Here is a 27,129-nt window from a genome sequence, read left to right on the forward strand (position 1 = left end):
TCCCAGAAGTCTCTGATTTAGAACACCATTCTTATCTTCTCCCATAATAGGGGATGGATCTTTTTGCTTGGTCCTCTCTCTTTCCTCCTTTCCCCTCTTCAATCCCCACAAAAGGAAGAGAAAATGAAGTCGGAAGTAATGAGGAATAACTTACGAATTGTGGACACTACAGTTGTAGAAGACAAAACTGGTGCTGGCAAAGGTCATGCCTGTCTCCTTAGACTTGAGCTGCAGCTGGACAATATGATGATCCCCTGGGAAAGAAAGAGTCAGCCAGGATTAAGACAGGAAGGCTGGGGATCTTTAAACCAACCTTGGTCCAAAAATATAGGTTTATTCTGAAGCTAGGTTCTATCATGATTGATAGAGGTCCCAGGGAATATACCCTATAAAGGTTGGATCATTATTGGGCCATTTATACAACATATTCTTTCATTCATTCTGGAGGTAATGATCTTCCTGTGGACAGTTTCAAAACTCCATTTCTATTTTTATTTAATCATTTTCTGTGATTCTACATGAGCTAAATCTCTTGTTTTCCCCTTCTGTGGGTACAAAGAAATACAACCACACACACAAGTCTATCTATATATTGTTGCATTATAAATACATACACAATAACTATAGATGTACAAAAGATTTCACACACACACACACACACACACACACACACACACACACACGGATACATCTAATTCACTTAGACATAGATCCCGAGGATTAAGCTGCACAATCTCACAGCAGCCATGACAAACTTCAAAATACCCTAATATGTCAATATTTGGTGGTTTTGTCAGTATGATCACTCCCTTCACTAAAGCAAATGTTCCTTCCTCTATAATAAAGGGTTCTTAACATAGGGTCCACAGATCCCCATTGGGTCCAGGAATAGATTTCAGGGGGTATATTAATTAGATATAATGTAATGTATATTTTATATAATATAGTAATAATACATTTTTATTAACTCCCAACTAAAATTGAGCATTTCCATTAATTATTTAATTACTTTGAAAATGGGTCTATAAGGTAAGCCTTGTCTAAGGTCATACAGTTATTAAATAGCATTAATGGAATTTGAACCCAGGTCCTCTGACTGGAGAGCCAAAGTTCTCTTCGCTATCCCACAGTATAAAATCCATGGTACGTATTATAGTCATAGCTTTTTGAGAAATCTGTCTCATGATGAAGCATCAGAATAGAACTTTAGTAGGTATACTCTACTAAAAGTAAGAAAAAAGTATTTTTTATACTTGCTTGACTTCATAGCCACATATATATATATATACACAAAACAGACCTATAAATATAGATCCTTTCCCACCATCTCCTCCTAACATTACCAGATTGAGGGTTCTGTCTGGAACAGGAATCATAGGAAAACATCATCTGGTGTCATTGTCAGAGGTGGAACCTATGTTTAATTCACAGAAGTGACCCTTGGGCCCTGCCACCCCCTCAACCCCTGAATTCTCTTCCTTTCCTGAGAGCCTCATTAATCAATCAGCATAAAGGAAATTTGACAAGCCTAAATGGGAGGGACAACATGGAATTAATTTTCCCAAAGCCAGTTCTGTCCATTGCCAGCTCTGAGAGATGCTCTCTTTACGGCCTTCTCTTCCCCCTTTTCAGCTCCATTGCTAGGGCAGTTGGTATCAGTGACAGAGCTCTGGAAAGGAATGGAGTGGCAGGGGCGGGGGGGGGGGAATCCTGAGAGCAGATGCCCACTGGTGCAGAGAGAAAGTGAAAAAAGCTAATACCAGGACCAAGCCCCAAAGTCTTAGCCCTATCTTCAGGCTGCCATTTGCCATGACTTTTCCAGCTCTTGATTCTGCTCTTTACTCCAGATTATATCCTAGAGTCATTTCCCAGCTTGTTTCCCCCTTCTAACTCTACTCCCTCAGCCACAAGCTCTGTTCCTGGCTATAAAAGAAAGGCCAAAGGTAGAGAGGGGCTCAGACTCAGATTCAAAATGACAGAAGGACATCTTTTTCTCTCTTACTACAACTATCATCTCAGGCTCCCTTTACTGGCTTCCATTTCCATCTAACTTGGGAAAGAAAAAGAAGGACCCCAGGTTCTCCTGTTAGCCCTTGATGGGAAGGAATAGCACACATAGATGGAAACCCTATTAGAGGTCACTTACCATTCTCAGTGATGATCTGAGGCACTTCCTTAGCTGCAGGGGAGTAGCACTGAATCTGGTTGCCCACCACTAGGCCATCCATTTCAGATAGGTCTTCAAAGGTACAATTGACACCAGCTGACAGTTCTGGGACATTATAGGTCTCCAAGACCAGCTGTAAATTCAGAGGGGATAGGAAGAGATAAGAAAAGAGCAAAATAAAATAAAGAGAGGAGAGGTAAAAAGAGAAAGGGGGGAATAGAAAACAGAAATTAAAAAAATAGAAGGTAAAAAGGAAAGTGGAAAACACATAGGGGGAAAAGAAGAGAAGAAAGATAAAAATGGATGAAAGGAAGGAAGGAAACAAGAGAAAAAAGAAAAGAGAGAAGAAGAAGAAAAAAGATGGAATGGGGGAAAAATCAATGAATGAAGTATAAATAGGGCAAAAAGGGATAAAGCAGCTGTGTTAAGAATCTAGAACCTATAGAATAGGATTTAATCTTTGGCAATTGGAACCCCAATAAAGAATCCCAATTTTCAAAAAAATGAGCAAAGAATGGATGAAGTAATTTTGACTTTCCCATCCTTCCCCATCCCTATTAAATCACTACCTTCTCCTCCATCTCCTATTACTGTATTCATTAAATGGGCGACTACTCTTCCAGGTTTAATGAGAATTTTGGTGACTCCCTTAGTACAGCATGGTCATTCATTCTTCAGTTTTCCCCTGAAGACTCTAGACCATATTCTAGATAACTGCTTCTATTCAACATTCATCCATTCAGTCGGTCAACAAAGGTGTTTTTTTTTTTAACAAATTATTCAACACATTGGGAAAGAACAGTTTGGCTAAGAGCAGGTCTTGTTGCTTGGTGGTCATATTCAGTATTAAGCCTTTCAGAAGTCACTATGTGCCCTGGTTTCTCTTGGAAGACAGAGATCTTGAGAAAAGCTCTTGAGATTCCCTCCTGCAAGCTCCTCAGTCCTTCCTTACCAGGACATTATACTGTGAAACAGAGATGTTATTGGGATGCACTGTCAGACGGACACACTGTTTCATCTCTGAGGCAAATCTGCGAGGCTCCCTGGATCTCTCGCATCGCTCCTTCCTGGTACACCTGGAGAGAGATACAAAAGCAGCATGTAACTCAAGATGACAGAAGGAAAGGAGTTCAATTTTTTAGTAGATTGGAGATTTGCAGAGGGTATGACAAATGGGGGCTGTTGAAGTGCAAAGATAAATTAAAATCTATGTAGTGTTTATAATATAATTATAACACTCACTAAAGTACATGTTTGATGCCCATCTGCATGTGGTAGCGTACAAGGTATCGTCCAACGCAAGTTAAACAGATGACGATCCATCCCTTCGAGACAGATAACAGCGATGAAGTCATATTAAGGCTCCACAGAAAAATGAATGAGCATTGCACAAATGAATAAATAATACATGGGGGAGCTGTTTATTATGTTGGTGCTGTAAACAAGGCTCTCAGCATTTTAGAGTCTGTATTATATTAGGCTAATATGACCAGGGATTTACTGGATTTTAGGAGAGGTGATTTGATCTCAGAATATATTAAAAATGATATTAGTTTACATGTAAATAGTGTTTTTGTTGTTGATGAAGTCCTTTTAACATCTTTATTATATCCATACAACAATCTTTTGATGTAGATAATGTATTATTTTGCCCATCTTACAGAGATATTCTTGCTACAGCTCATATGCTAATGTAGTAATCATATATTAATAGGAAAGAACAAAACCAGAAGTAAAACTTAGGTCTTCTGACTCCTTCAAGCATTTTTTAATACATATGATTCTGTCACTCCTATTCAAATGCATTTAAAGTGGGGTTCTGCCATATTTTTATTGAGTATAAACAACATAGGGCATCTAGGGAGCACAATAGAGTTCAAAGGTAACATCGAACATTTCCTCGCTGTGTGATTCTGGGCAAATCTCTTCATCTCTGTTTGCCTCCGTTTCCTTATTTGCAAAAGGAACTGCAGAAGGAGGCAGTCAACCACTCTAAGCAAGAAAACAACAAATGGGGTCACAAAGGGCCAGATATAACTGATGCATCGAAAAAGGAGTTTTTGGAATTGTACAAGTAGAGGGAAGGGACTGGGAGGAAACATCTACTCTCTTTTAATTAGCTGGGGAAAGCTGTAAGAAGAGGTAGGATTTCAGGAGTTGTTGAATGACAGGAGAGAATCTAAGAGAGATGCTTTCAGTGTGTAGCCTGAGAGAATGGTTCACATTAAAATAATGATCCAATATCTATGGTAGGATAAATGAATGAATGCTTCTTCCCAAAAGGACAGAAAAAAACAAGTCAATCATAGGATTTTAAAGTGGTAAAAGGACTCTAGAGCTCAACATGTGCAAATTTCTCATTAATGGGGAAACTGAGGCTAAGAAATGTTAAGTAACTTGCCTAAAATCACATAGGTAGTGACAGGACTGGGATTTGAAAACAGATCCTCTCGCTGAAAATTTGGTGTTTATTTTATATATTTTTCACTATGACACTTTGGAACCTGGATTTGAAACAATGACAATCTCAACCCTGATCTTGGGTGGTTCAGGAATTATCCATTTAAAATATCTGGGAGACAGATTGAAGGCAATTCTGGTCTCAACGTGAAGATCCATGGAGAAGCAGACATTAAAAGCATTGAAGAGAAGTAACATATTCAGGATAGGATATGAAGGTCAGAGCAAGAACACTCGACAACAAACCGGATGTGTAGAAAGGACAATGAAGAGGTAAAAATCACCCAGAAGTTTCTTGATTGGAAGGTTGGTGGCAAATCCCCTTGTTGTAATTTCAGTCCCTTTTCCTCTGCTCCGTCCTACATATATTAGCCCTTCCTGCTCCCAAACCCTGCTTTTATATCTTCTCTTTTCCAGCCTAAATTGTTCCAATTACTTTTCCTCCCAAAGACTGTTTTGCAGTCTTCTGAGGATCACTGTGGCTTTTTGAGGGAGGTGTCTTCCAACTTATACCTAAGCCTCTCCTAGGCCTCCCTGCCCAGAAGATGAAAGGTTGGATCTTAACACTGACACCTCAAGTACATTTTCTAGCAGATTGATGGAAGCAACACTGACTGCCTAAAAGTCTGTGGAGTTAATTTAACAGGCCAGCTCCTGTACAGAGAACTCCATTACCTTTAGCCATTAAGCTAATATTATGGACTTTTCCAGGGTGTCTGCAACCAACGTCGCTATTAATAGTGTTATTATGCCCATTAACAGTGAGCCCAAGAGAGTCAGTAAGGCTTTAAATTATTCACTGACTCCCCAACTTTGAAGTTTCCATTTCCAAGAGCAATAAACTGGCCTGCAAAGTGTCTCTGATTAAATTGTAGAAAGAAAATGGAGCTACTCCTAGACCTAACATCACCCCAAATACTAAATTAAGATCAAAAGAGAGAAACCATCGGTATCCTCTTTTTTACTCTCTCAGGAGGTTCACGGGCATTCTCTTAGTAGGTCCTAGTGCTACTCCATTCTTTACTAGCTCAATGATGTTCAAGGGGATTTAGGGGGTGGGGGAGAAATTTATTTAGTCCTGCTTCTTCTCCACAAAATAAATTACCCAAGAACCTTCTGAGCTTCTCTTGGAAGTTCCTCCCACCATTAAGGTCCTCTACCCTTTTAAATGGTTCAACAACAGAAATAAATATGGTTTTATTAATGGAAATTACATTACAAAAGATGCATTACTATATGCTTTGCTTCTGTAACTGGAGGACCTAAGGGACTTGTTTAACCTAAATGCATCTCAATTCTCCTGCATCCCTTATTTGCCCTCTGTTAGAATGGGAGCTTCTTGTGAGCAGGGACTGTCTCGCCTTTTTTTGTGTGTCCCCAGAACTTACACAGTACTTTGCACATAGTAAGCACTTAACAAAAGCTTTTTGTCCATCCATCCATCCATCCATCCATCCATTCATCCCTACAGCCTTAAACATTAGTCAATTTCCTGCCTTCCTCAATTCCAATCTAAAGAGGGGAGGTAGGGAAGAACTAGCCAGGGTTCTCTTCTTTTTGTCCAGAAAGGTGGTCAAGTCCAGGACAGATAGGAAAGGAAAGAACAAGAGGAAGAAGAGAGGCATTAATAGTGTCTATGAATAGACTTTCCAGTTCCTTATTAAGAGTCCAAGAGAGATGCAAGCTACCCAAAGAAAAGAATATCAGGCTTAAGGTCAGTTCCAGGCATGTTTTGACATTTCTGCTCTCTCTCAGGAGTCCATAAAAGGGGAAACCAGAAGTGTTGAGAAGTACAGACAATTGACCTTAAGTGTGATATGATAATGAAGTGAGAAGAATGGATCCTTTCTGATGTCTTGTGGGGTCTGTCAAGGAACTACACACATTGGCTTACCAAGGAAAATTAATTCTGAATCTCTTGAGTGGGAGCTAGGAAATATAGAAAGGGTTAACATAATTTTGAGATGTTTAAAAAGAAATCCTTTCTTCTTGTGGAGCTCCAGCTGCTTCCCTGAAGTAATTTTCTCTACTGCAGAGAGCCAGGTGGGGGCAAGGGAAGCGATTAATCTACCCATTTTCTATGCAGGGGAAGCAAGGCTCTGAGAGACTCCAAAGAGCACGCCCAAAGAACATCAAATCTACACATGTACATCCCCACCACACTAGCTAATAGTAATTGAGAAAGCAGACACCAGAGAAAAGCCCTTCAGGGCCTCAGAGAGAGAGGCAACAATACTTAGACTTGCTACTCACTGTGATCCCCTTTCTCTCCTCCGCCTTGCTCTGCCTCCCCTGCCTCTCAGCTCTTCCTAGCCTCACAGTGCAAGGTGCTTAAAAACCTCTAGGAAACCAGGCTCCTGGGCCCTACTAAAGGTGTTATTATTCAAGTCAGTGGTTCCAATGAGATTATCCTCTCTAATGAAGCAGCTCCCTTGGCCCTCCCCTAAGTCTGAACTTTCACTGCAGGAAAATTCCCAGCCAAGTGGAAAATTAGAAGGGAGAGGAAGGGAGAAGGGAAAGGGGTGAGAGAAGGAGAGAGGTGGTGATTAAGTTCTCTCAAAATTAATTCCTAAACACAGTGATGGAAATATTAACTCCCAGTGCCAATGGCTGGGCAAGCAAATTCATATTTAGAAAGGGGGTGGAGCTGGGCTCTTGCTCAGGTCCCAGGTAAGTATATGCAATCACTGCTGACCCCTGTGTCACAGGCTGCCCCTTAGCTCCTTGGGCATTGGATGTTGGGATAGCCAGCCATCTTCTGCAACCAAAGATTACCCCAAATTCGTTTTGTTTGATGTTGGTCAGAACCTTGGCTCAGAATGCTCTAGTCAGATTGGAGATATGTGTTATGGGGAGAAAATGTATGGCAAGCAGGGAATGAAGAGCAGACAAGATAATGAAAAGATTCTAAAGGTAACCTTGAGAGAAAAAAGTGGAAAAGAACTAGTAGAGCCCTTTTACCCAGAGAAGAGAAAACACGAAGGTTTAACAATATATAATCTTCAAATCTTGGGGAGCTAATGATAAGAAAGACAATGATCAGCTGTTTTTGCAGTTCTGCTGAAGTTTAAATTAGAAGAAAATGGTGTATTCCAGAAAGAGACAGGTTTGATGCAGTGGATAAAGTATTCAATTTAGAGTCAGAAGGAACTGGATTCAAATCCTGCCTCTGACACTTCTTAACTGTGGAACAGCAAATACATAGTCTTTGAGAGCTTCAGTATGCCCACCTATGCAATGGAGGAACTAATGATTTTCCTCAATTAAACAAGCATTACCAAATATTGTATGCAAGATTGTGTTGGGAATACACAGATGAGCAGAATTACCCATCCTCAAAAAACTTACCACTCAACCTTACAAGGTTGTTGGAAGGCTCATATGAGATTTCTATTATGCAAAGTGCTTGGTCAATTTGCTAGAACTAAGAGATAAATCTGAGTTCTAGCAGTCTGGCCATGGTAGATAGCTTGCCTAGAAGCTAGGAAGACCAGGGTTCAAGTATTGCCTTGACTATTTCACCCTAGATAAGTCATTTAACAAACTCAGGACTTTCTGGACAATGATCTAATATTATCTAATACTAATACTATCAAGCTGGGTGATCTACTGGGCTTGAAATTAGGAAGATTCATCTTTATGAGTTCAAATTTAGTCTCAGACATTTACTAGCTATATCAACCTGGACAAGTCATCTAATCTTGCCTCCATTTCCTCATTTGTAAAAGGAGCTGGTGAAGGAAATGGCAAATCCCTCCAGTATGTCTGCCAAGGAAACCCAAATGGAGTCAGAGTTAAACGCAACTAAAAATGATTCAACAACAGAAACAAATACATTTCAGACAAATTAATGAACTATATTGGGAGAATGAGGTTCTACCAGCTAGCAATTTATCAGCTAGGCAGAAACAACTGAGTTCAAATCCAGCCTCAGGCAGTTACTAGGCAATGATCTCAACTCTGTCTCAATTTCCTCAAATGTAAAATGGAAATAATAATAGTACCATGTACTTCCTAAGACTGTTGTGACGCTCAAATGAGATAATATTTTTAAACTCTTCATGGTATAAATAACATGAGCCTATAACCTTGACCTCTCAGAAGCAGGAAGATACCCCAAGAGAGAGATAAGAGGTAGCATATTTCCAAAAGGCCACAGTATTACCATCACCTTGATTACCATCTCCCCTCAAGTCAGGGTGAAGGGAGTCCAAAATTCTGTCACTAAGAATCTTCAAAATGGAAGCACCCCTCCTTCCCCAATCATTATCCCTGATTCCAGTTTGCCATCTCCCAGGGAAACAAACCCAGTGATCTGGACACAATTACCTGTAGGTGTTATAGGGAGAGAAGGGAACAAGCATTTTTAGGTACTTAATGTGTGCCAGGCACTGTGCTGAGTGCTTTCCCAATATTTCTTGCAGTCTCTGACTCCTTGGCAGCCACAGAAAAAGTTATTGCCACCCAAGTCTTCAGCAATACAAATGTCCCAACATCAGAGACAGATTTGGTTTTTAGCGGTAGAAATGGCACTAAAGATGATGCATTATCTCCCATCTGCCTCAAGACCATCTGACCTGAAGCTGAACCTTTGATATATGATTGTTTCCTTCTATTAGATTGGGAACTCCTTGATAGTAACCAATCAATGATTAAACATTTAAGTGCCTATTATGTGTCAGGTACTGTGTTTGGTGCTGGGAACAGATATTAAAAAAACCCAAATAATGGAACAACCCATATTCTTAAAATGCTTATAGTCTAATGAGCAGGATCTGTCTTACTTTCCTATTTGTATTTCTAAGTCTTTGCCCATAGTAAGCTCTTAATAAATGTTTCATTCATTCATCTAGCTTCCTCCTATAAAATAGGGATAATAACATCACCTTGCCTATCATTATGAATCATTATGAAGATCAAGAAAAATATCACACTATAAACTAATCTCTCTGCCCTCACCAATACTTGAAGACAAATGTGTCTCCTAGCTTCTACTGCCCATTAAATACTGCTTCTTTTCTCAAAGCAAAATTCTCAGGTTCTTCCATTAATTTTTATATGGTGTGGGTTTGAGCCTCCTTGACATAAAAACTATGGAAAGGGATTATGTCTAGGGGCAATGATGAAGATTGCTGTAACTGTCACCATTACTGGAATGCAGGGACTGTGTGCAACTGGGAGAATGAATATAGGTGAGAGAATGTTGCTTCCAACAACGTGGTATAGTAGAAAGGAGGCTGAATTTCAATCCTGATTTTGCCATTTTCTACCTGGGTAAGCAAGCACAGTGATTAGCCCATAATTGGTACTTAATAAATGCTTATTGCTTGAATGTGTGACCTCAGACAATTATGTGATATTATGTGACCTCATAAACCCAGTGGGTATCATCTGTGAGAAGAGGGCTTTGGATTAGTTAACTGGTAAATTTTCTTCCAGTTCAAATCAATGATCGAGTTATGGAATTGTTTGGCAGATCTGATTGTGAAAAGAGACTCAGATCCAGGTAAGCTTATGGAACTCAGGAAGAATGCAACTGCATTGTTTGGGATCCTGGGGAGACTCCCCTGTCATAGATATGTGCCTATGTATTTCTCCCATCACAGGAGATGGAAGTCAACTCCACTTTTTCTTTTTCTGGGGTTCCTTCTGATTGTGCCTAATACCTCCTGTGTAGGAAGAAGGGGAGGGAACAGGATCAGTTTTCTGGTACAGATGAGGCTGTGATAATAAAGCCTCTCCTAGTCTAGGATGCATCTCTGATAACACAACTGTCTGAGATTTGGACCCAATCAACCTTGGGCATGAATTTCAGAAACATAATAGTAATTCCCCTCTAAGGCTGTTTGTGAGAGTGGTGGTGGGAAGGATGGAGAGGCACCTGCTCCAGAGTCAGTATTCTCTGATTTGAGTTCTCTTCTAGTCACAGAATTGTAGAGACTCAGATTTAAGTTTCTATTACTAGGAACTGGAACTCCCCACCATGAATGGGAAATGCCTCTACAGCATCTCTGACAAGCTGATCATTCTTCATTTGAAGCTTTCTGGTGAAGAGAATCCACTGTCTCCAGAAGGCATCCCTTTCTATTCTAGGGCAGCTCTAATTGTAAGGAAATTTTCCTTCACACTGAGCCTCAAAACTATTTCTTCCATCCACTGCTCCTAGCTCTGTCCTTTGGGGCCAAGCGGAATAAGCAGAATCTCACTGTTATGTAATGTTCTTTCATGTATTTGAAGATGGCTATTATGCAGCAACCTCCTCTCTCCTGCATCCGATGGAAAAAAGAAAAGAAAGAAAAGATCTCTCATTTCTAGGGCACTTTAAGGTCAACTAACCATTTTTCTGACAATATATCTGCACAACTATGTTAGAACTATAGATTTAGACCTGAAGGGATTCTCAGATACCATCATGTACAACCCCTTAATTTTATAGATGAGGAAAAAGGCATAATGAGTTTCAATGATGTTCTCAAAGTCAAATGAATGGTAGAAATCAATTTCCTCAACTGTAAAATGGGGATCATAATAACTTCCTAGGGTTGTCATGAGTATCGAATGAGGTAATTATCTATAAAGTACGTGTACCTGACACATAAGAGAGGTGATACCAATGCAAGTTATTATCATTATTGTTGTTAGATAGGTTTCTTTGGGGTGGCTAGATGGTGCAATAGATAGAGTGCTGGGCCTGGCATCAGGGAAATCTGGGTTCAAATCCAGCCTCAGACACTAGCTGTATGATCCTGGGCAAGTCACTTAACCCTGTTTGCCTCAGTTTCCTCATCTGTAAAATAAGCTGGAGAAGGAAATGGTAAACAACTCCAGTATTTCTGCCAAGAAAATCCCAAATGGCATCACCAAGAGTCAGATACAATTGAAATGACTAAATAATAACTAGCTCTTTCTACCATGTCACATGTATCTCAAAAACCAATGAAGAAATGAAGTCTCAAAGACAAGAATTTATGTGCCTGGTATACAAGAGCTAGAACAGATTTTAGAAGCTTTTCTTCAAACTGTGAATTTTATGCCTTAATGAAAAATCCATTGAACTTGGCCCTTTTCAACAATGAGGTGATTCAGGACACTTCCAATGGTTTAGAGAGCCATCTGTATCCAGAGAGAGGACTGTGGGAACTGAGTGTGGATCACTCAGATCACATAGTATTTTCATCTTTTTTGTTGCTGTTTGCTTGCATTTTGCTTTCTTTCTCATTTTTTTCTTTTTGATCTGATTTTTCTTATGCAGCATGATATTTGTGGAAATATGTATAGAAGTGTACATTTTAACATATATTGTATTATGCCATCTAGGAGAAGGGGTGGAGGGAAGGAAGAGAAAAAAATTGGAACACAGGGTTTTGCAAGAGTGAATGTTGAAAATTATCCATGCATGTGTTTTGAAAATAAAACACTTTAATAAAAAAGAAAGTATTTTACAGCTTCCCCCCCCCAAATCCACTGGATTAAAGAATGGAAGTGGGAAGGGGGATGAATTTTAATTCTTCTCCACTTTGGGGAAGAGCAGCATGTTATGGAGCAAGAGCTCTTTTCCATATGAATGGGAAGAACAATTCAAGTCTCTGGGATGCCTATTATACATATATGCAATTATTATTCCCATTTTATAGATAGAGAAACATCCCTGGATTTGGAGACAAGGATAAAAGATCAACTAACTCTCTTCTAGGGTTGTAGTTTACTCATCTCTAGGAATGAGATCATCTCTAAGAATCATTAGGACTCTACCCCTCTGTAGGTTTAATTAAGGATGCTAGAAAGAAAAATTGGAGTGTGTTTCCTCTTTTTACTTGGACCCACTGATGGATTTTCTGAATGCTGAAAGAGGCAATGAAGAAGGAGCAATATGGGGGAGGGCTGATAGGAGGAACTTGGAAGCCATCTGATTTTCCAAAGAGAAAACTGAGATCTAAAGGGGGTAATTGTCCAAGGTCACAAGGGAAGAAAATGGCAGGAATGAGTATCCAACCCATGTCTTCTGACTTCAAATCTGTGTCTTGCCACTGTGCTAGGAAGGCAGCAGCTACAGCATGTCAATTCATTTGGTACAGAAACGAGTCTGTAACAAGCAGGAGATTCCCAATTACTTGCTGTGCATCTTCACAATTACCCCAATTGATTCCAATCAGCCTTTACACCACAGACAGTTTATCTAGCAGCAAAGCATTTCAGGGACAGTTCATATGGACAGTCTTTATCCCAGCCTGTGAAAGCTGCACAGGCTCTGTCACTAATAGTGGATTAATGCCCTATACTGTGTGTGTGTGTGTGTGTGTGTGTGTGTGTGTGTGTGTATTAGTGTGCAGGTCCATGTGCAGGTGTTCATGAGTATGGATTGTGGTCTCCCCTTCAAATGGAGAACTGTATGTGCTCTCCTCCTCCCCCCAAGATCATCAGGACCATTAGTGTAGAAGAGACATTTAGAGGTCATCTGCACTACTGAGCTCTTCTACATATATGAAACTGGTATCATTTAACTGCCATCATTTGGACAAGCAGACTAAGTTGTTTAGCCAGAAATGGCGATAGATATGTCCAATTAGTGACATTGTCTTTTTCCCCTGACTCTAGTTAGGACTTGTACTCAAGTTATCCCAGAAAAATAAGTAAACTCAATATCCTTCCGTGTATTTCAGATACTGGAAGATTACAATTGTTCTTCCCTTGGGAAGAGCAATACTTTATTTTTGCATTTCTCTTATTTACCTCAAGGAGTCTAAGAGGTAAAATCTTATCACTCTAATGATACAGAGGGAAAAATACCAATAACAATGGCAGCAGCTTTATGTAGTGCTTACTATGCGCCAGGCTATGTGCTAAGTAAACACTTTGCAATTTATTTTCTTGTTTGATCCTCACAACAACCCTGAAGGATAGTTGCAATTATTATTCCCATTTTATAGATGGGGAAAGAAGCCTGGATTTGGAGACACAGGACAAAAGATCAAGGCCTATCTCTTCCCATACCCCAGTTGTCTGCCTTCTCTGTGCCTTCGTATTTTTGCTTGTAAAATTGGGGAACAAGATGATATATGTCATCTCCCAAACTACTGTAACACTTCCACATGTGTTAAACTTTCAAAATGCTTTCTGTCTATTATCAGACAAGAATGAAAAATGACTGAACCACAACAAGGCAATTATTAGATGATAGGCCACAAAGATTGAGGGATTGCATGGCTAGTGGATAGGGGACAAGAATTGGAGTCAGGTGGACTTGGGTTCAAATTCTGATTTGTACACTTGCTAGTTGTGTAATCCTGAGCAAATCACTTAACTCTTCTGTGCTAGTTTCCCTCTTCTGCAAAAAAGGAGTGAGTGGGTAGGTCCCTTTCCAGTTCTAAACCTATGATCCTACAATTTTGCCCTTTCTCTTTGGAGATATTTCAGGACCTACACAATGGGACTGTATCTTTAGAACTTGTAGTCTGATCCTTGTAAAGCAATCCTAGACCATCTAGGTATCTTTGAAAAGAAAGGAAGGATGGGGGCGGGGGCTGTAAATAAAAACAACCAGGAAGTTCTTCTTCCCCAGAGGATCTCTTCAACAAAATATACCCTCAGCCATCCAGCCAATTAATTTGCGAAGCTACTTCAGGGTTTAGAGAGCACAGGGTACAGGCTATAAAGTTTGAGTAGACAAGTTACAGGTATATGGTGTCAAATTCATAAAGACACAGAATTTTAATGCTGGAAGGGACATTAAATCATTTAATTCAGTCCCTTCATCACTACAGAGAAATACAAGTGAATCACCTAAGTTTTCACTCCTAAGTTGACTAGTTCCTTCATCTTCCTTCATCAAGCTTCTCTTCTTCCATTCTCTCATGTTGTCCTGACTAGACACCCCCTGTATTATTCACACAATTCCTCCTGCCATCTGACCTAGGCCTTCTAAAACAGGTCTGTCACAAAGCTGTCACCTCCATGCCTTTCAATTAGGAACTTCAGCACTTTTTCTTACTCTTCAATTGGCTTGTAGTCTTGAAGATTAACCTGGTGGGTAACCAACCCCAAGGCTTCTTTGTAGGAGATATGAAGACAAAAGGCCCTGCCTGGGACAAATTGACTTCATGGTTATCTGGCTGCAAGATTCACTTAGGATTTTCCTTAAAAAGTGATCCCAGATTTCTAGGTATATCTAATTTTTAGTGTTCCCTAACAAAAAGTATCATGGACACTTGTAACCAGTAGGATTCAATCATGAATAGAAAGCCAGTGTTTTTTTCTGATGTACAAGAACATACTTCAAAAGCTTTCTGAGTCACCAATTAAGCACTGAAATCTACCCAAATTATCCTTTTCCAAAAAAGAAAAAAAACACAATGTCAAGCAAGATAAACATTATACACATGTATTCTGGGAAAAAATCCTTGATTTTACTAAGAACTGGAGATGACTCAGGTACCAATGATCAAAACATCTCAAGAACTGGACAGAGTATTCGGAAAGGGTGGTCTAGTTTTACTGTTTTCCCTAGTTTGGGAGCTAAGGAATCATCTTTAACTCTTGCCTCCCTGGCAGCCCCCTTGTCCAATTATACATTCTGAGCCTTGCAGAATCTATCACTTCCTTTCCATTCACACCAGTTCCACCTGTCCTGTTCTCATCCCTTGTCACCTGAACTGTTACCAGAGGCTAATTGGTGTCTCTCCTCCCCAATCTATTCTGTCAAATCCATGTCTGACCATGTTACTTCTGTGATTAAGAACTTTCAGTGGTTCCCTATTGCTTCTGGGATAAAATACAACCCTTTCTGTCCTTTGCCATGGAGTTTCAGCTTATGTTTTCAGGAGGAATACACATTATTCCCACTCACGTGCTCCCCACTACAAACTAACCCATTTGTTGTTCCCCATACGTTACATTCCACCTCCTGCCCTATGCCTTCCAATAAGCCCTATTAGGATTCTCTAGTAGAATAATTCCCTATTAGGATTCTCTAATAGAATGAGTGAAACTGAAATTTCTTGGTGTGGGGGACGGGTTATAGACCCCCTTCCCCAAATTAACTAATCAGAGACATCTTCATGTACAAAGAGAAAGCATTTACTAAGTCCCTGCCTGTACCTTGGGAATGACATAGAGGCAAATAAAAACGTCTATGTCCTCCCCGGGAAATGGGAATATAAATATGCCCAAGGATAAAGCGGGAATACTCAGAGAAACAGGTATTTAGAGGTCAAGCCTTCCCGAGAAACGGACCTGGGGAGTCTGGGGATGGAGCACCGTTCCTGCCACACAGCTCTCTGAGATTTACTAGGTTACCGCTCCTCACCTCAGGGCGTGGGGGGGAATCATTAATGGAGGAGCGGGAGGCGGCTTTAATATAATTAACTCTTGATTTTCTACCCATGAATTATTTACTTTGTGTATTAACTGAGCACATTTTTAGTCTCAGTTTGTCTTCTGAACATATGGAAACACCTGGCTCCCCTCCCATTATTGGTTAGTTTATACTTTGAGAATGGGAACTCATTTTTGTCTAAGTCCAAGTGGAATCCAATCAGGAAGGCAAATAGTCCGCAGAACAATATGCGGGTGTTTGTCTTTAATAAAGCTTCTTAACCTGGGGCCAGGAAATCGATTTCAGGGGATCTGCAAATTTTTAGACATATGTTGATTGCTGTATTTCAGTATAATTGGTTTCTTTCGAAATTCTGTGCATTTAATTTTACTCATTTAGAAACATTATTGAGAAGGGGTTCATGGGCTTCAACTGACTGCTAAGGGGGTATCCATATCACAAAGAAGGTAAAGAACTTCTAGTCTATAACATATATATTATATATATCTATATATATATATATAGAGAGAGAGAGAGAGAGAGAGAAACCGAGAGAGAGAAAGAGAGAAAGAGAGAAAGAAAGAGAGAAAGAGAGAGAGAAAGACAGAGAGAGAGAAAGAAAGAGAGAGAAAGAGAAAGAGAGAAACAGAGAGAAAGAGAGAGAGTGAAAGAAAGAGAGAAAGAGAAAGAGAAAGAGAGAGAAAGAGAGAGAAGAGAGAGAGAGAGAGAGTGAGAGAGAGAGAGTGAGTGTTGTATATCAGATTCAGACCCTGAAGGAACCTCCCAAGTTCCTCTTAGAGATAAGTAAGTGGAGACCCCAAAATGTTAAGTGATACATACTTAGGTTTACATACTCAGTAAATACAATTTGAAGTCAGGTCCTCTGACTCCAGAATCAGTATTCTTTCCACTGCCCCGTGGAATTCATGCCTTTGCAAACCCAGATTGTAGATAAGGCCTCAGAATGGCATTTTAGGGCATGTGTATGCATGTTTATAAAACCCTCTCCTAAAGGCCACTTTGGATGCCTGACCATTCCAGATGAGTGACAGTAGTTCTTGGAAGCTTTACCAATATTGATAAACCTCTGGCAGGCAATAACACCCCCATAAAGGCCTTGGAGATGCAACTGGCAATGAACTGTCTCTCTTTTATCCAAAACCAAGTCTGTCTTTAAAGACTTTCATCAACCTAAAGGGTTGGATTTTTTTTCAGTCATGAGAATTTTTGAAACTCTCAATTGAGACATAGAAGGGTTCTGATCTACTCTGGTGGATGATGTACCCATATCCAAAAAAAGTCATAGATTCTGGAAGTATTAAAGGAATGGATGCAAAATAATACTCCCAAGCCAAGTAGGAGTGACTTTTTGGATTAACTGTTAGGCAACACTAGATTTGGATTATCTGGCTATTTGGAATCTCTGCACCATTGTATTTATTGTATGGCATAAATAACCCAGGGATGGACTCTGATTTAAATCAGTGATGGAAAGAGAATCAGGGTTTTCATAGTAGTCCGATTTATACGGTGCTTAAAGTTTGCAAAGTGCTTTCCTCACAATAACCCTTCAGAAGTGTTTATGAGTTATTTTTATCCCTGTTTTAGAGATTGTAAAATGAAATGAATGAAACTCAAAGGGCAAGTGACTGTCTGGGACCCTACCACAGGCACTAGAACCCAGTTTCCATCTACCTCAGACTACTTGGATCCAGAACTCTATTCACCAAACTCTATTAACTTCTGCTTAGTTCCAGCTCTGCCGCATGGGTGACCTTGGAGCTGTCACAATTTCTCTGGGCCTTAGCTTCCTCATGCATGGGAATGGTGGTATGAACTCCATGTCTCTAAAGTCTATTTCAGTTATAACATTCCATGATTTTCCTTTTCAGGGCCCTTGTCTCCCAAGACAGGAGAAAGTTATATTCAGCCCTTTCCTTCCTCTCCATTTCCCTGAAACAAGGGAATGGATCTGAGGACCTCTCCAACACTGATTGATTAGCCCTAGGGCAAGCCAATTTCCTGAAAGTTAAGTGAGCTGACTTCAGGCAGCAATAACTTCCAAGCTATCAAAGTGAAGTCAAATTCGGCTTCCTGTACACTATGACTCATGGGAATATTTTAGTGAAATTAAATCCCAAAGAGGTTAGAGATAGCTCAGAATAAGAGACCAGGAGGGAGAGTAGGGAGTCACAAGTGCTTTCCCATTCCCTAAGTATTTTAAAAGTATTTTACCATATGTATAGCAGACATTTTATTTTAAAGGCAAAGCCTGTTTTGGCAACTTTTCCAACACCTTTTTCAGGCCCCATACAGACCCCCATCCTTGGTGCATAGTTTGACTATTTATCTATATGGTATCTTTTTAGGGTGCTAGAAAGATCCTCTCTGAATATCTTCCCTATAACCAATATTGGGAATCTCTTTAACGAAAGATAAAAGGCTTAATTCACAGAAAAATTATAGCACAGTCAGGTAACACTGACTTGAATATATTTTAAGGTTTAAGTTACTAATTTCAAATCATTTCTAGAAAAGCAGATGAAGGGAGCACTGAATCTTGCAGTTAGAAGTTTGGGGATGTCTACTATGAAGCTAACAAGAGGACAATTTAGATAATGACCACAAAAACAACTGTGAAAAACCTCAGTTCTATAATTAGTTCAATGGCCAATCCTGTTTCCAGAATACTGATGAAGAAGCAAGCTTCCCACATCTTAGAGAGAGGTTAGATTACAGGTGCAGAATGAGACATATACTTCCAAACACATTTAATGTGTGAATTTGACGGACTTGACTATACTAAAAGGTTGTTGTTACAAGCAAAAGCTTCTATTTTGGGTGAGAAGAGTTGTGTGGAAGGAGATGGTGGTGGGGACATCAAATAAAGAATGAAAAATTTTAAAAAGAGCACCAATGATATATTTTAAAACTATACAGAGAATTGAAGGAGGAAGTTCAGAATGGGACTCAGATAGGTAGGGCAGTTTTATTCCTATCATATTCAACTTAATTAAAAAGCTGAACACATTAGAAGTCCAGTTTCATATAAAACACACACATTATTTCAATTTCCATTGATCAAACCTTGGGTATCCTTTCTGTTTTTAGATTTAAGAATCTATATTAAGAGCCTGTTGTATGCAGATCATTGTACCAGGCATTGGGAATAATACAGAGGGATGTGCCGTATACCTAGAGAAGTATGATATACTATCAACAACTTTATAGTCAAAGAACTGCTAGCTAAAGTCTAGGAGGAAGTCCATAAGAGGTTCAAAGAAGACAGTTCCTGGAGGAGGAAACACGAGTTGGGATTTAACAACTTTTATCAACACATAATAATGACAATTTATATATTTATATAATAAATATCTACTATGTGGTAAACAACTTACACATATCATCTAATTTTATATCAAATTGAATATAGCCAACACAATAGATGGCAGCAGGGCCACGGTACAAAAAGATCTTGACAACCCACAGCAATGGATCCAATCTAACAAGATGAAATTTAAGAGAGGTAAGTATAAGGTCCAATAGGTAGGTTTAAAAAATCAACTGCAGAAGCACAGAATAGCAAGTTCCAGGGTATTTCGTGTTTTGTATTAGCAATGTAATATGGGGGTCAAAAAATTATTTTGTCTTAGACTACGTCTGATTAAGATGCATGATTTCCAGAACTGGGAAACCGATAGTTCCACTTAACTGTGCTTCAATCAGCCAACATTCACAACATTCTTTACTACCTGGGTATCTTCAGTCAGGATATTGAACATTCTTAGACCTCAGTTTTCCCATCTATAAAATGAGATATTGCATCAAATTACCTTTTAGCCTCTCTACTCTGTATCTATGATGATGAATCTCAGGTTTGAATGTCACATATTAAGAAAGGCATGGACAAACCCCCTCTCTTTTCTTTCTTCTTTCTTTCCTTTCCTTTCTTTTCCCCTCTTCCTTCCTGCAGCCCATAATTTCCCCTTGCTCTAGTCTAGGTGAGTCTGATGACTGATTTAAATTAGTGACTTGTAGACGAATGCTGACTAGACACCTCACACTCCCAAGAGCCCAAAGGCAAGAGGTTGCTATGTTTATTCCTCCCTGTAAAAGTTCATTAGTTTTTTCTTCCACCTCAATTACCTCTGCCCTTTTTCTTTCCTATGGGGAACACGAGTAATTCAAGAGTGAGGTTAATTATAAAAATGTAATGTCTACAAAGGAGGGAGTGTCCCATATAGGGAAATTCATCCTTTAAACCTGTCTTCAGTAAGCCATATATGATGATGAACCTACTATATCTCTTCAATTTAGGACTGGACTCACCCAGGGTGCCATCAGGCAAGTGGGATGAAATGTGTATGATTGGTACTCAAACATTTGTTGAATGAATGATGAACAAGTAAATGAATCGTAGCATGACAATTGGATGTTTTTCCAACATATTTTGTAGAGCTTGCCTAGACTTCTTTCTTCCTTCATCCCATAAAAATAACTTGTCATTCATTCATTTAGTAGTTCATTCAACAAACATGAAATGCCTACTTTGTGCAAATATTTGTGCTAGGTGTTAGGAGAAAATACAAAGTTCAGATAATAGATAGTTTATGATATGGAACTTATATAGTAAAATGGGGAAGGGACTGTACAAAACATACACAAACAAGTGAAATTCAAAATCATGAAATCTAAGGGGGGAAAGTCATTAAACATCAGGAGGAATCAGAAATAGCTTAATGGAAGAGGCAGGGAAGCTTGTAACAACCATGATGGCCAGCACAACCATATTTAACAACACATAAAATAGACTGCTTCTTTTTCCAGTAGAAAGTTGACTGGTGTATTTTCCTTTCCAAAGTCACATAAGCCACTTGTCTGAATTGGTACTTGCTATTAGAGCCTGAAATCCATAGAAAGTTATAGTTGTAAGAGACCTCAGATCTCATCTAATTCAGGTGTTTTTTTTTTAACATTTTCTATTACATCATAGATTATTTTGACCATCTGGTGAAGTCTATGGACCCATTTTCAGAATGTTTTTTTTATTTGCTTAGGCAACTGGGGTTAAGTGACTTGCCCAGGGTCACACAGGTAGGAAGTATTAAGTGTTTGAGGTCAGAATTGAACTCAGGTTCTCCTGATTTCAGGGCTGATGCTCTATTCACTGTGCCCCCAGAATATTTTTAAATGCATAAAATATGTAGGATTAATAAAGAAACCAATTATATCAAAATAAAGATGTAATTTTCTTCCATACAAGTTCACAGACTTCCTAATATATATATATATATACACACACACACACATACATATTTATTTATTTATTTATTTGTGGGCCCCAGGTTAAGAACCCCGATTTAATCCTATTAATTTATTTTATAGGTGATGATACAGAAGTTCATATTAGTTGTGACTTGTCCAGGACCATGCAACTATTGGGCAGCAGGCTAGAGCAGAGTAGAGACTAGAACTCAATCCTATGTGTTGCCCTTATTCTGGGACACTGCTACCTTTTATTTTACTTTCTCCTCCTTTGCAAAAACTTTAAATAAAAGCAAAAAGAATTCTTAGAACTTCTCGTGCCAGCAGGGTAAAGGCATCCTTCCAGGAGAAGAAATCTGGAAGGGGGGCAGTAAGAGGGTCAGGGCAAGAGACTACAGGAGAGACTTTATAAAAGCTGATTTTATCTTTCCTCCTGTAAATGTCTTGGGTTACATGAGCTTTCCATGAGTGACGCTGAAGACTTGTCTTAAGAAAGGTAATGTCTGGGTTAATCAATGAGGCTGGGCCAATGGAGGGAGATACTGTTACCTGCTAGGACTGAGATAGAATTCTTTGAGCTGGGAATAGGGCCATGGGGGTGAAAGCAGCAAGGGGGACAAGGATCCACTGAGCTTGGGTTGTTTGGGGGACACATTTTTGGCCATGGACAAGAAAAGACTGGGAGGGAGTGAGGAGGACTGAATTATTATCATCAAGCCTCTCAGACTGCTGATTGGCTTTTCTCCATCTTTGTCCAGGCCGGGGCAAGGAGAGTCAGTTTTAGTGGCAGGATAGAGTGATTTAAGGACAAAGCTGGTCAAACATTCCAGCACTCACTCATCATCTCAGCAAATGAATCGGGTTACCACTTATATAGACCATGTAGTCCCAGTGGCAAAGGCAGAGGCAAAGGGACAGATGGGGAACCTCTGCCCTACTTGGATTTTTGAGTGCTTTGTGACAACTGGGAACAAATAGCAGTAGGTAGGATTTGAGTTACATTGGTATTTCCTGATCTTTTTTTAGTTTGTAGCACATTTGTGAACTGGTTAGAATGTTTTTTTCCTACTCTGCTTTAGCTCCTACTCTGTTTAATAATGTCCCTAATCATGATTTCAAGCATATTACATATATAAACACACATACTTCCTAGCAATCCATCCCCTTTCCATCTTCCTCTCCATTATTTCGTGGTCATTGCTACTCAATATGCTTTACCTGTGATCAAAAATTGATAGAGTAGAGTAGAAACAAGAATGCTGTAACTTATCAAGGGCAATCTCACAATAACAATAATTTTCATGGCATATATATATATATGTATAATATTTTCAGCTTTTTAAAGTATTTTCCTCAAAAATTACTTTCCATGAGATAAGAAATAAAAGCAGCAATAAATCCCATTTTGCAGTAACAAAACTGAGGTTTGAAAGATTTCAGTGATTTGTTTGTGATCATAGTTAGACTCAGGTAAGTGTCAGAAACAAGATTGCAGCCTCTTTCTTTTGACTACACCATGGTTTCCTGATAGATACTGAATCTGGATTGGTGATTTCCTCTGTATGGGTCACCTACATAAATATGGAGGTTTAGGATATCTGAAAACTAAAAAGATACTGTACTTTAAGATGAACAGTAAAGATTGACTGGGGGTTGAATGATGGAGACTGACATTATTTATTTTATATATATATGTATAAATATGTAATATGCATTATATAATATATTTATTACCCAGAGTCCCTTCCTCTAATTGCTAGGAAAGTCATATCTATCATATTGTCCCATCTGAAGCTCATCCATCAATTATGGAATGGTTAATTAAGTTGTGATATATGAATATAATAGCATACTATTATTTTATAAAAATGATGGATAGACTGTATTAGAAAATCCTGGAAAAGCTTAGATGAGCTGATTTGGTGTGAAGTGAGCAGAACCAGGAAAACATTGCATACAGCAGCAACAATACTGCAGATTGAAGCATCCTATGTTTACTTTTTTATTATTTTTGTTTTTTTCTTTCTCATCATTTTTCCTTTCTGTTCTAATTCTTTCACATTACTAATATGGAAATATGTTTAAGCCTTTACCAGATTGCTAGCTGTCTTGGGAAGAGGGAAGGAGAGAAATTTGGAACACAAAATCCATAACACAGAAAACATAAAATAAATGTTTAAAACTATCTTTACAGGTAATTAGAAAACAATAAAATACTATTAAATGCAAAAAAATAATGCTCCATCACTAGAAATAGTGTCTGGATTTCTTTTCAGCAGCAGGAGGTAAGGACAATCATATTGATAATGAGAAGCTTGTTTAAAAAAATAACTAGATGAGAATGTTTCATCAAGCTGCTTTTCTCCACCTTCACTCTATAATTAGTGGACTCCATGAGAGGGTTGGACTAGGTCCCTAAGTCTAAGGGATTTAGATCTAAGGTCTCTTCAGCTTTAACATTCTGACTCCTTCAATCCATTACCTGACCAGGTATGTCTTTCCCAGAATTTCTTTCTGTTGAAAGATTTGGGCAGTGAACTCTTTCCTACCAGCTTGTTTTCTCCAACTGTCTTATTTACTGTGATGAATATGAAGAATTCAGAGAATCATGGGAAGATTTATATGAACAAAGGCAGAATAAAATAATCAAAATCAGGAAAACTACACACACACAAACACACACACACACACACACACACACACACACACACACATATCACATCCCTTCTATGTGGAGATGAGAGACTATGATTGTAGCTTATTGCACATACTCTTATACGAGGTTAATGTCTTGGTTTTGTGAAACCGGTTTTTCTTCTTTCTTCATCTCTTTTATTTTTTGTTACAAGGCATTGGCCCTAGGGGTGGATATATTTGAAAATTGAGATGATATAAAAACAAAAGATAGTCATAAAAATTTTTAAAGGAAAAGTAATCAAGGAATAATAATGTTCTAGCAGAAAAATACTTAAGACATTTAACCCAATGCCGTGGTTGTATAAATGAAGAAACTGAAGTCCAGGGAGATTTCAACTCAAAGGCTCAAAACCAGTAATATCTTACATTGACAAAGTATTTTAACTTTTCCACAGCGGTTTTTACATCCTCATACCAATTTATCTTCACAAAATTCTAATAAAATATAATCTATTATTCCAGATGAGGAGACTAGCACCAGGGCAAGGTAGTAGCAAACCCAGGACTAATTACTAATTCCATTCCCCTAAGTAACCACCAGTTGATCATTAGTGGGGATTATTTATAATCCTGATTGTATGGATGGAGAAACTGAGTGTCCACTGGAAACCCTTCACTTACTAATAAAGAATTATTTAAATAGCAAGATCTTGACTTTCAGGAAAGAATACCAGACTAATCATCAAAAAACCCAGGTTCAAGTGATGATTTGCCACTATAAAGAGTATTTGAACAGAAGTTGTATGACAACTTATTAGGAATATGGTAGTGGGGGTTCAAGAGTATTTATTTAAGTAAATTATTTAAGAGTAGGATGAGATGACCTATGAACTTGAAGATTTGGTGATTCTACTATTCTATTTTCACATCTACTAAACTGTCTGGAACCTAATTTCTTCATTATTAAGATGGGAGTAACAACATCTCCTCTGTCAAGCATATAAGATTGTCAATTTGGATCAAATTAGACAATGTGTATAAAGTATTTTGAAAACTCTTGAAGTGCCAAGATATTATTTATTCATTTTTTAATTAGAAGTGTATTTTTTTTAATTAACAAGCATTTAGTCTAGGTTGGCTATCTCCATTCCCTAGGGGTAGATCTTCTCTCTGCCTTCCTAGAGCTGCCATGTCCCTATTGCTCACAAGAGCTCAGTGTTCTCTGGGGATGATGGGAGAACCACCTGGCAGGGATCAAAGCTGACATGGAACCCCCCTCCTGGATCCCACAGGCATCAGGTGACAGTGTGTGGACAGACCTACTGATTGCCTATGAATGGTGGCAGGTGTGTGAGCCTGCAGCAATGTGGAGCTGAGCTTTCCTTATTCTGTAGGCTCAAAAACTCAGAAAACCTAGGTTTCCCCCAGGTTGGCCATTAGCCAGAAGACCCTTGTCCAAAGCACTGCCCACCTATTGCAGAAAGCTTTTCCTACCTCCCCTCTCTGTTCCCCCCCACCCATGAGAGCTAGTGTTTTCTGTCTAAGAATACTTTCCACTTACCCTGGAAATATTTTATGTGCATAATTGTTTGCATCTTGTCTCCATTAAAGTGTGAGCTTCTTAAGGGGAAAGACCACATTTTGGCTCTTGTCTGCATTCCCAGTGCTCACCACAATCCCTGGCAGAAGGTAAGCACTAAAAAATGTGGACTGGCTGCTGGGAATGTCCTATAACCCTTGTGGAAGCTCCATAGCTGGGAGAAAGGTTAACTCCCTGATTCACCTGAAATATTCCCTCAGACCTCTTCCTCTGTGAAACTTTCTCGGATTAAACAGAGCTGATTTCCATTCATTACTCCTCTTTTTTTTGATGAGCACCCCTGCTCCCCACTGTCCTCATCAGGCATATATTTACATGCATTAACATATATTTCCACTTGCCTTTTTTCTGGGGTACCATCATTCAGGTGTCTATTATCTGTAAGTGACACTTTAAATTCCACAAAGGCAGGTGTGGGACCATGGGGCCATCTTCTTAATTTGTAACTCTGCCATAACTTAATGCATTGTACACAGTGGTTGCCTTTTACATCAAGCCCAAATCTACCTCTTCACATTTCTCCCATATCTCCTATTTGGAGCCAATCAAATCCAGCCTGATCTCACCATCTCCTCACCCCCTGTTCCAATAATAATAGGGATGATTCCCTGATGATAATCATGATAAATGTTTATAAAGCACTTCTTTACAAATATGGTCTCCCTTTATCCTCCCAACAATTCAGGGAAGGAGGTGCGATTATTACACCTCCATTCATAGATAAGGAAACTGAGGCAGGATCACACAGGCAGTAAATGTCTAAGGCTAGATTTGAACCAAGCCTTCCTTTACTCCAAGTCCACCACACTGTCTACTGAACTGCCTATAGCTTCCTCCAGCTACCAAAGTTCTCTTCTCCAAACAGCCCCGTTTCTTCACTTGCTGCTCAAATGTTGCTTGAAGTAAATAGAATTAAGTAAGGTGAGCCAGACCCACTTTCAGAACCACATTTTTCCCAACATGTCACTATTCTGCCATTCTATTCAGTGCTTCACATTTTGTGTGTTCTGTATGAGAACCTGTAGCTCCAGCTCTTAAGTGGAGGTAAAAAAGGCAAAGGAAGGGGGAAAACAGGGACGAAATTATATATACATACATAAATATATATATGTATATATATGCATACATACATATATATGTGTGTGTGTATATATATAGAGAGAGAGACAGACAGAAAGAAAGAAACAGAGAAAGAGAGGAGAGGAGAGGAAAAAGTGAGGAAGGAGGGAAGAATGGCAGGAATGATGAGAAGACGAGAAGGATGAGAAATTGTGGAGGAAAGCAGGAAGCAGGATGTAGCTGACCAGTAATACTCACGTGTTATGAAGCACACACCAGCCACAATGGGGGTCTCCTGAGCCAAGACACTCACTGCAGCTTCGATACTGACTACACGACTCAACAGGAACTCTGGTGAGCTATGAGGACAAAAACAGATGGTTAATAATCTTGAAAGAGACCCAATGTTTCATTCTCTGAAATATTTGGTACAACACGAATCTTTTATCATAGAAATGGGACTTTTTGATTTTCAATTTGCTTTTTCCAAAAAAAATGAGCTAAGAATATTTGCAATTCCCATGTCCTAAGATTTTTGTATGGGAAATACTCTAAACTTTTAAGCAACATAGAAATCTGAGTTGTTATTACTATTATTAGTAGGAATAGGAGGATTCTTTCATCCATTAA

The 27,129-nt window shown here is 39.0% G+C and overlaps 1 protein-coding gene across 2 annotated transcripts in view; it reads right to left on the bottom strand.

The window, feature by feature from the left end:
• PLXNA4 (plexin A4) overlaps positions 1 to 27,129 on the bottom strand; it is a 636,841-nt gene that overhangs the window by 138,736 nt on the left and 470,976 nt on the right. For both annotated transcript variants that reach the window (XM_003771610.3, XM_031939072.1), the window contains exons 5-8: positions 26,758 to 26,858; positions 3,120 to 3,243; positions 2,147 to 2,300; positions 155 to 254 (exon numbers count right to left, since the gene is read on the bottom strand). In XM_003771610.3, coding sequence (XP_003771658.1) covers positions 155 to 254; positions 2,147 to 2,300; positions 3,120 to 3,243; positions 26,758 to 26,858 — 479 coding nt within the window. The remainder of the gene's footprint in view (positions 1 to 154; positions 255 to 2,146; positions 2,301 to 3,119; positions 3,244 to 26,757; positions 26,859 to 27,129) is intronic.

Source organism: Sarcophilus harrisii, chromosome 5, assembly GCF_902635505.1.
Source record: "Sarcophilus harrisii chromosome 5, mSarHar1.11, whole genome shotgun sequence".
NCBI lineage: Eukaryota > Metazoa > Chordata > Mammalia > Dasyuromorphia > Dasyuridae > Sarcophilus > Sarcophilus harrisii.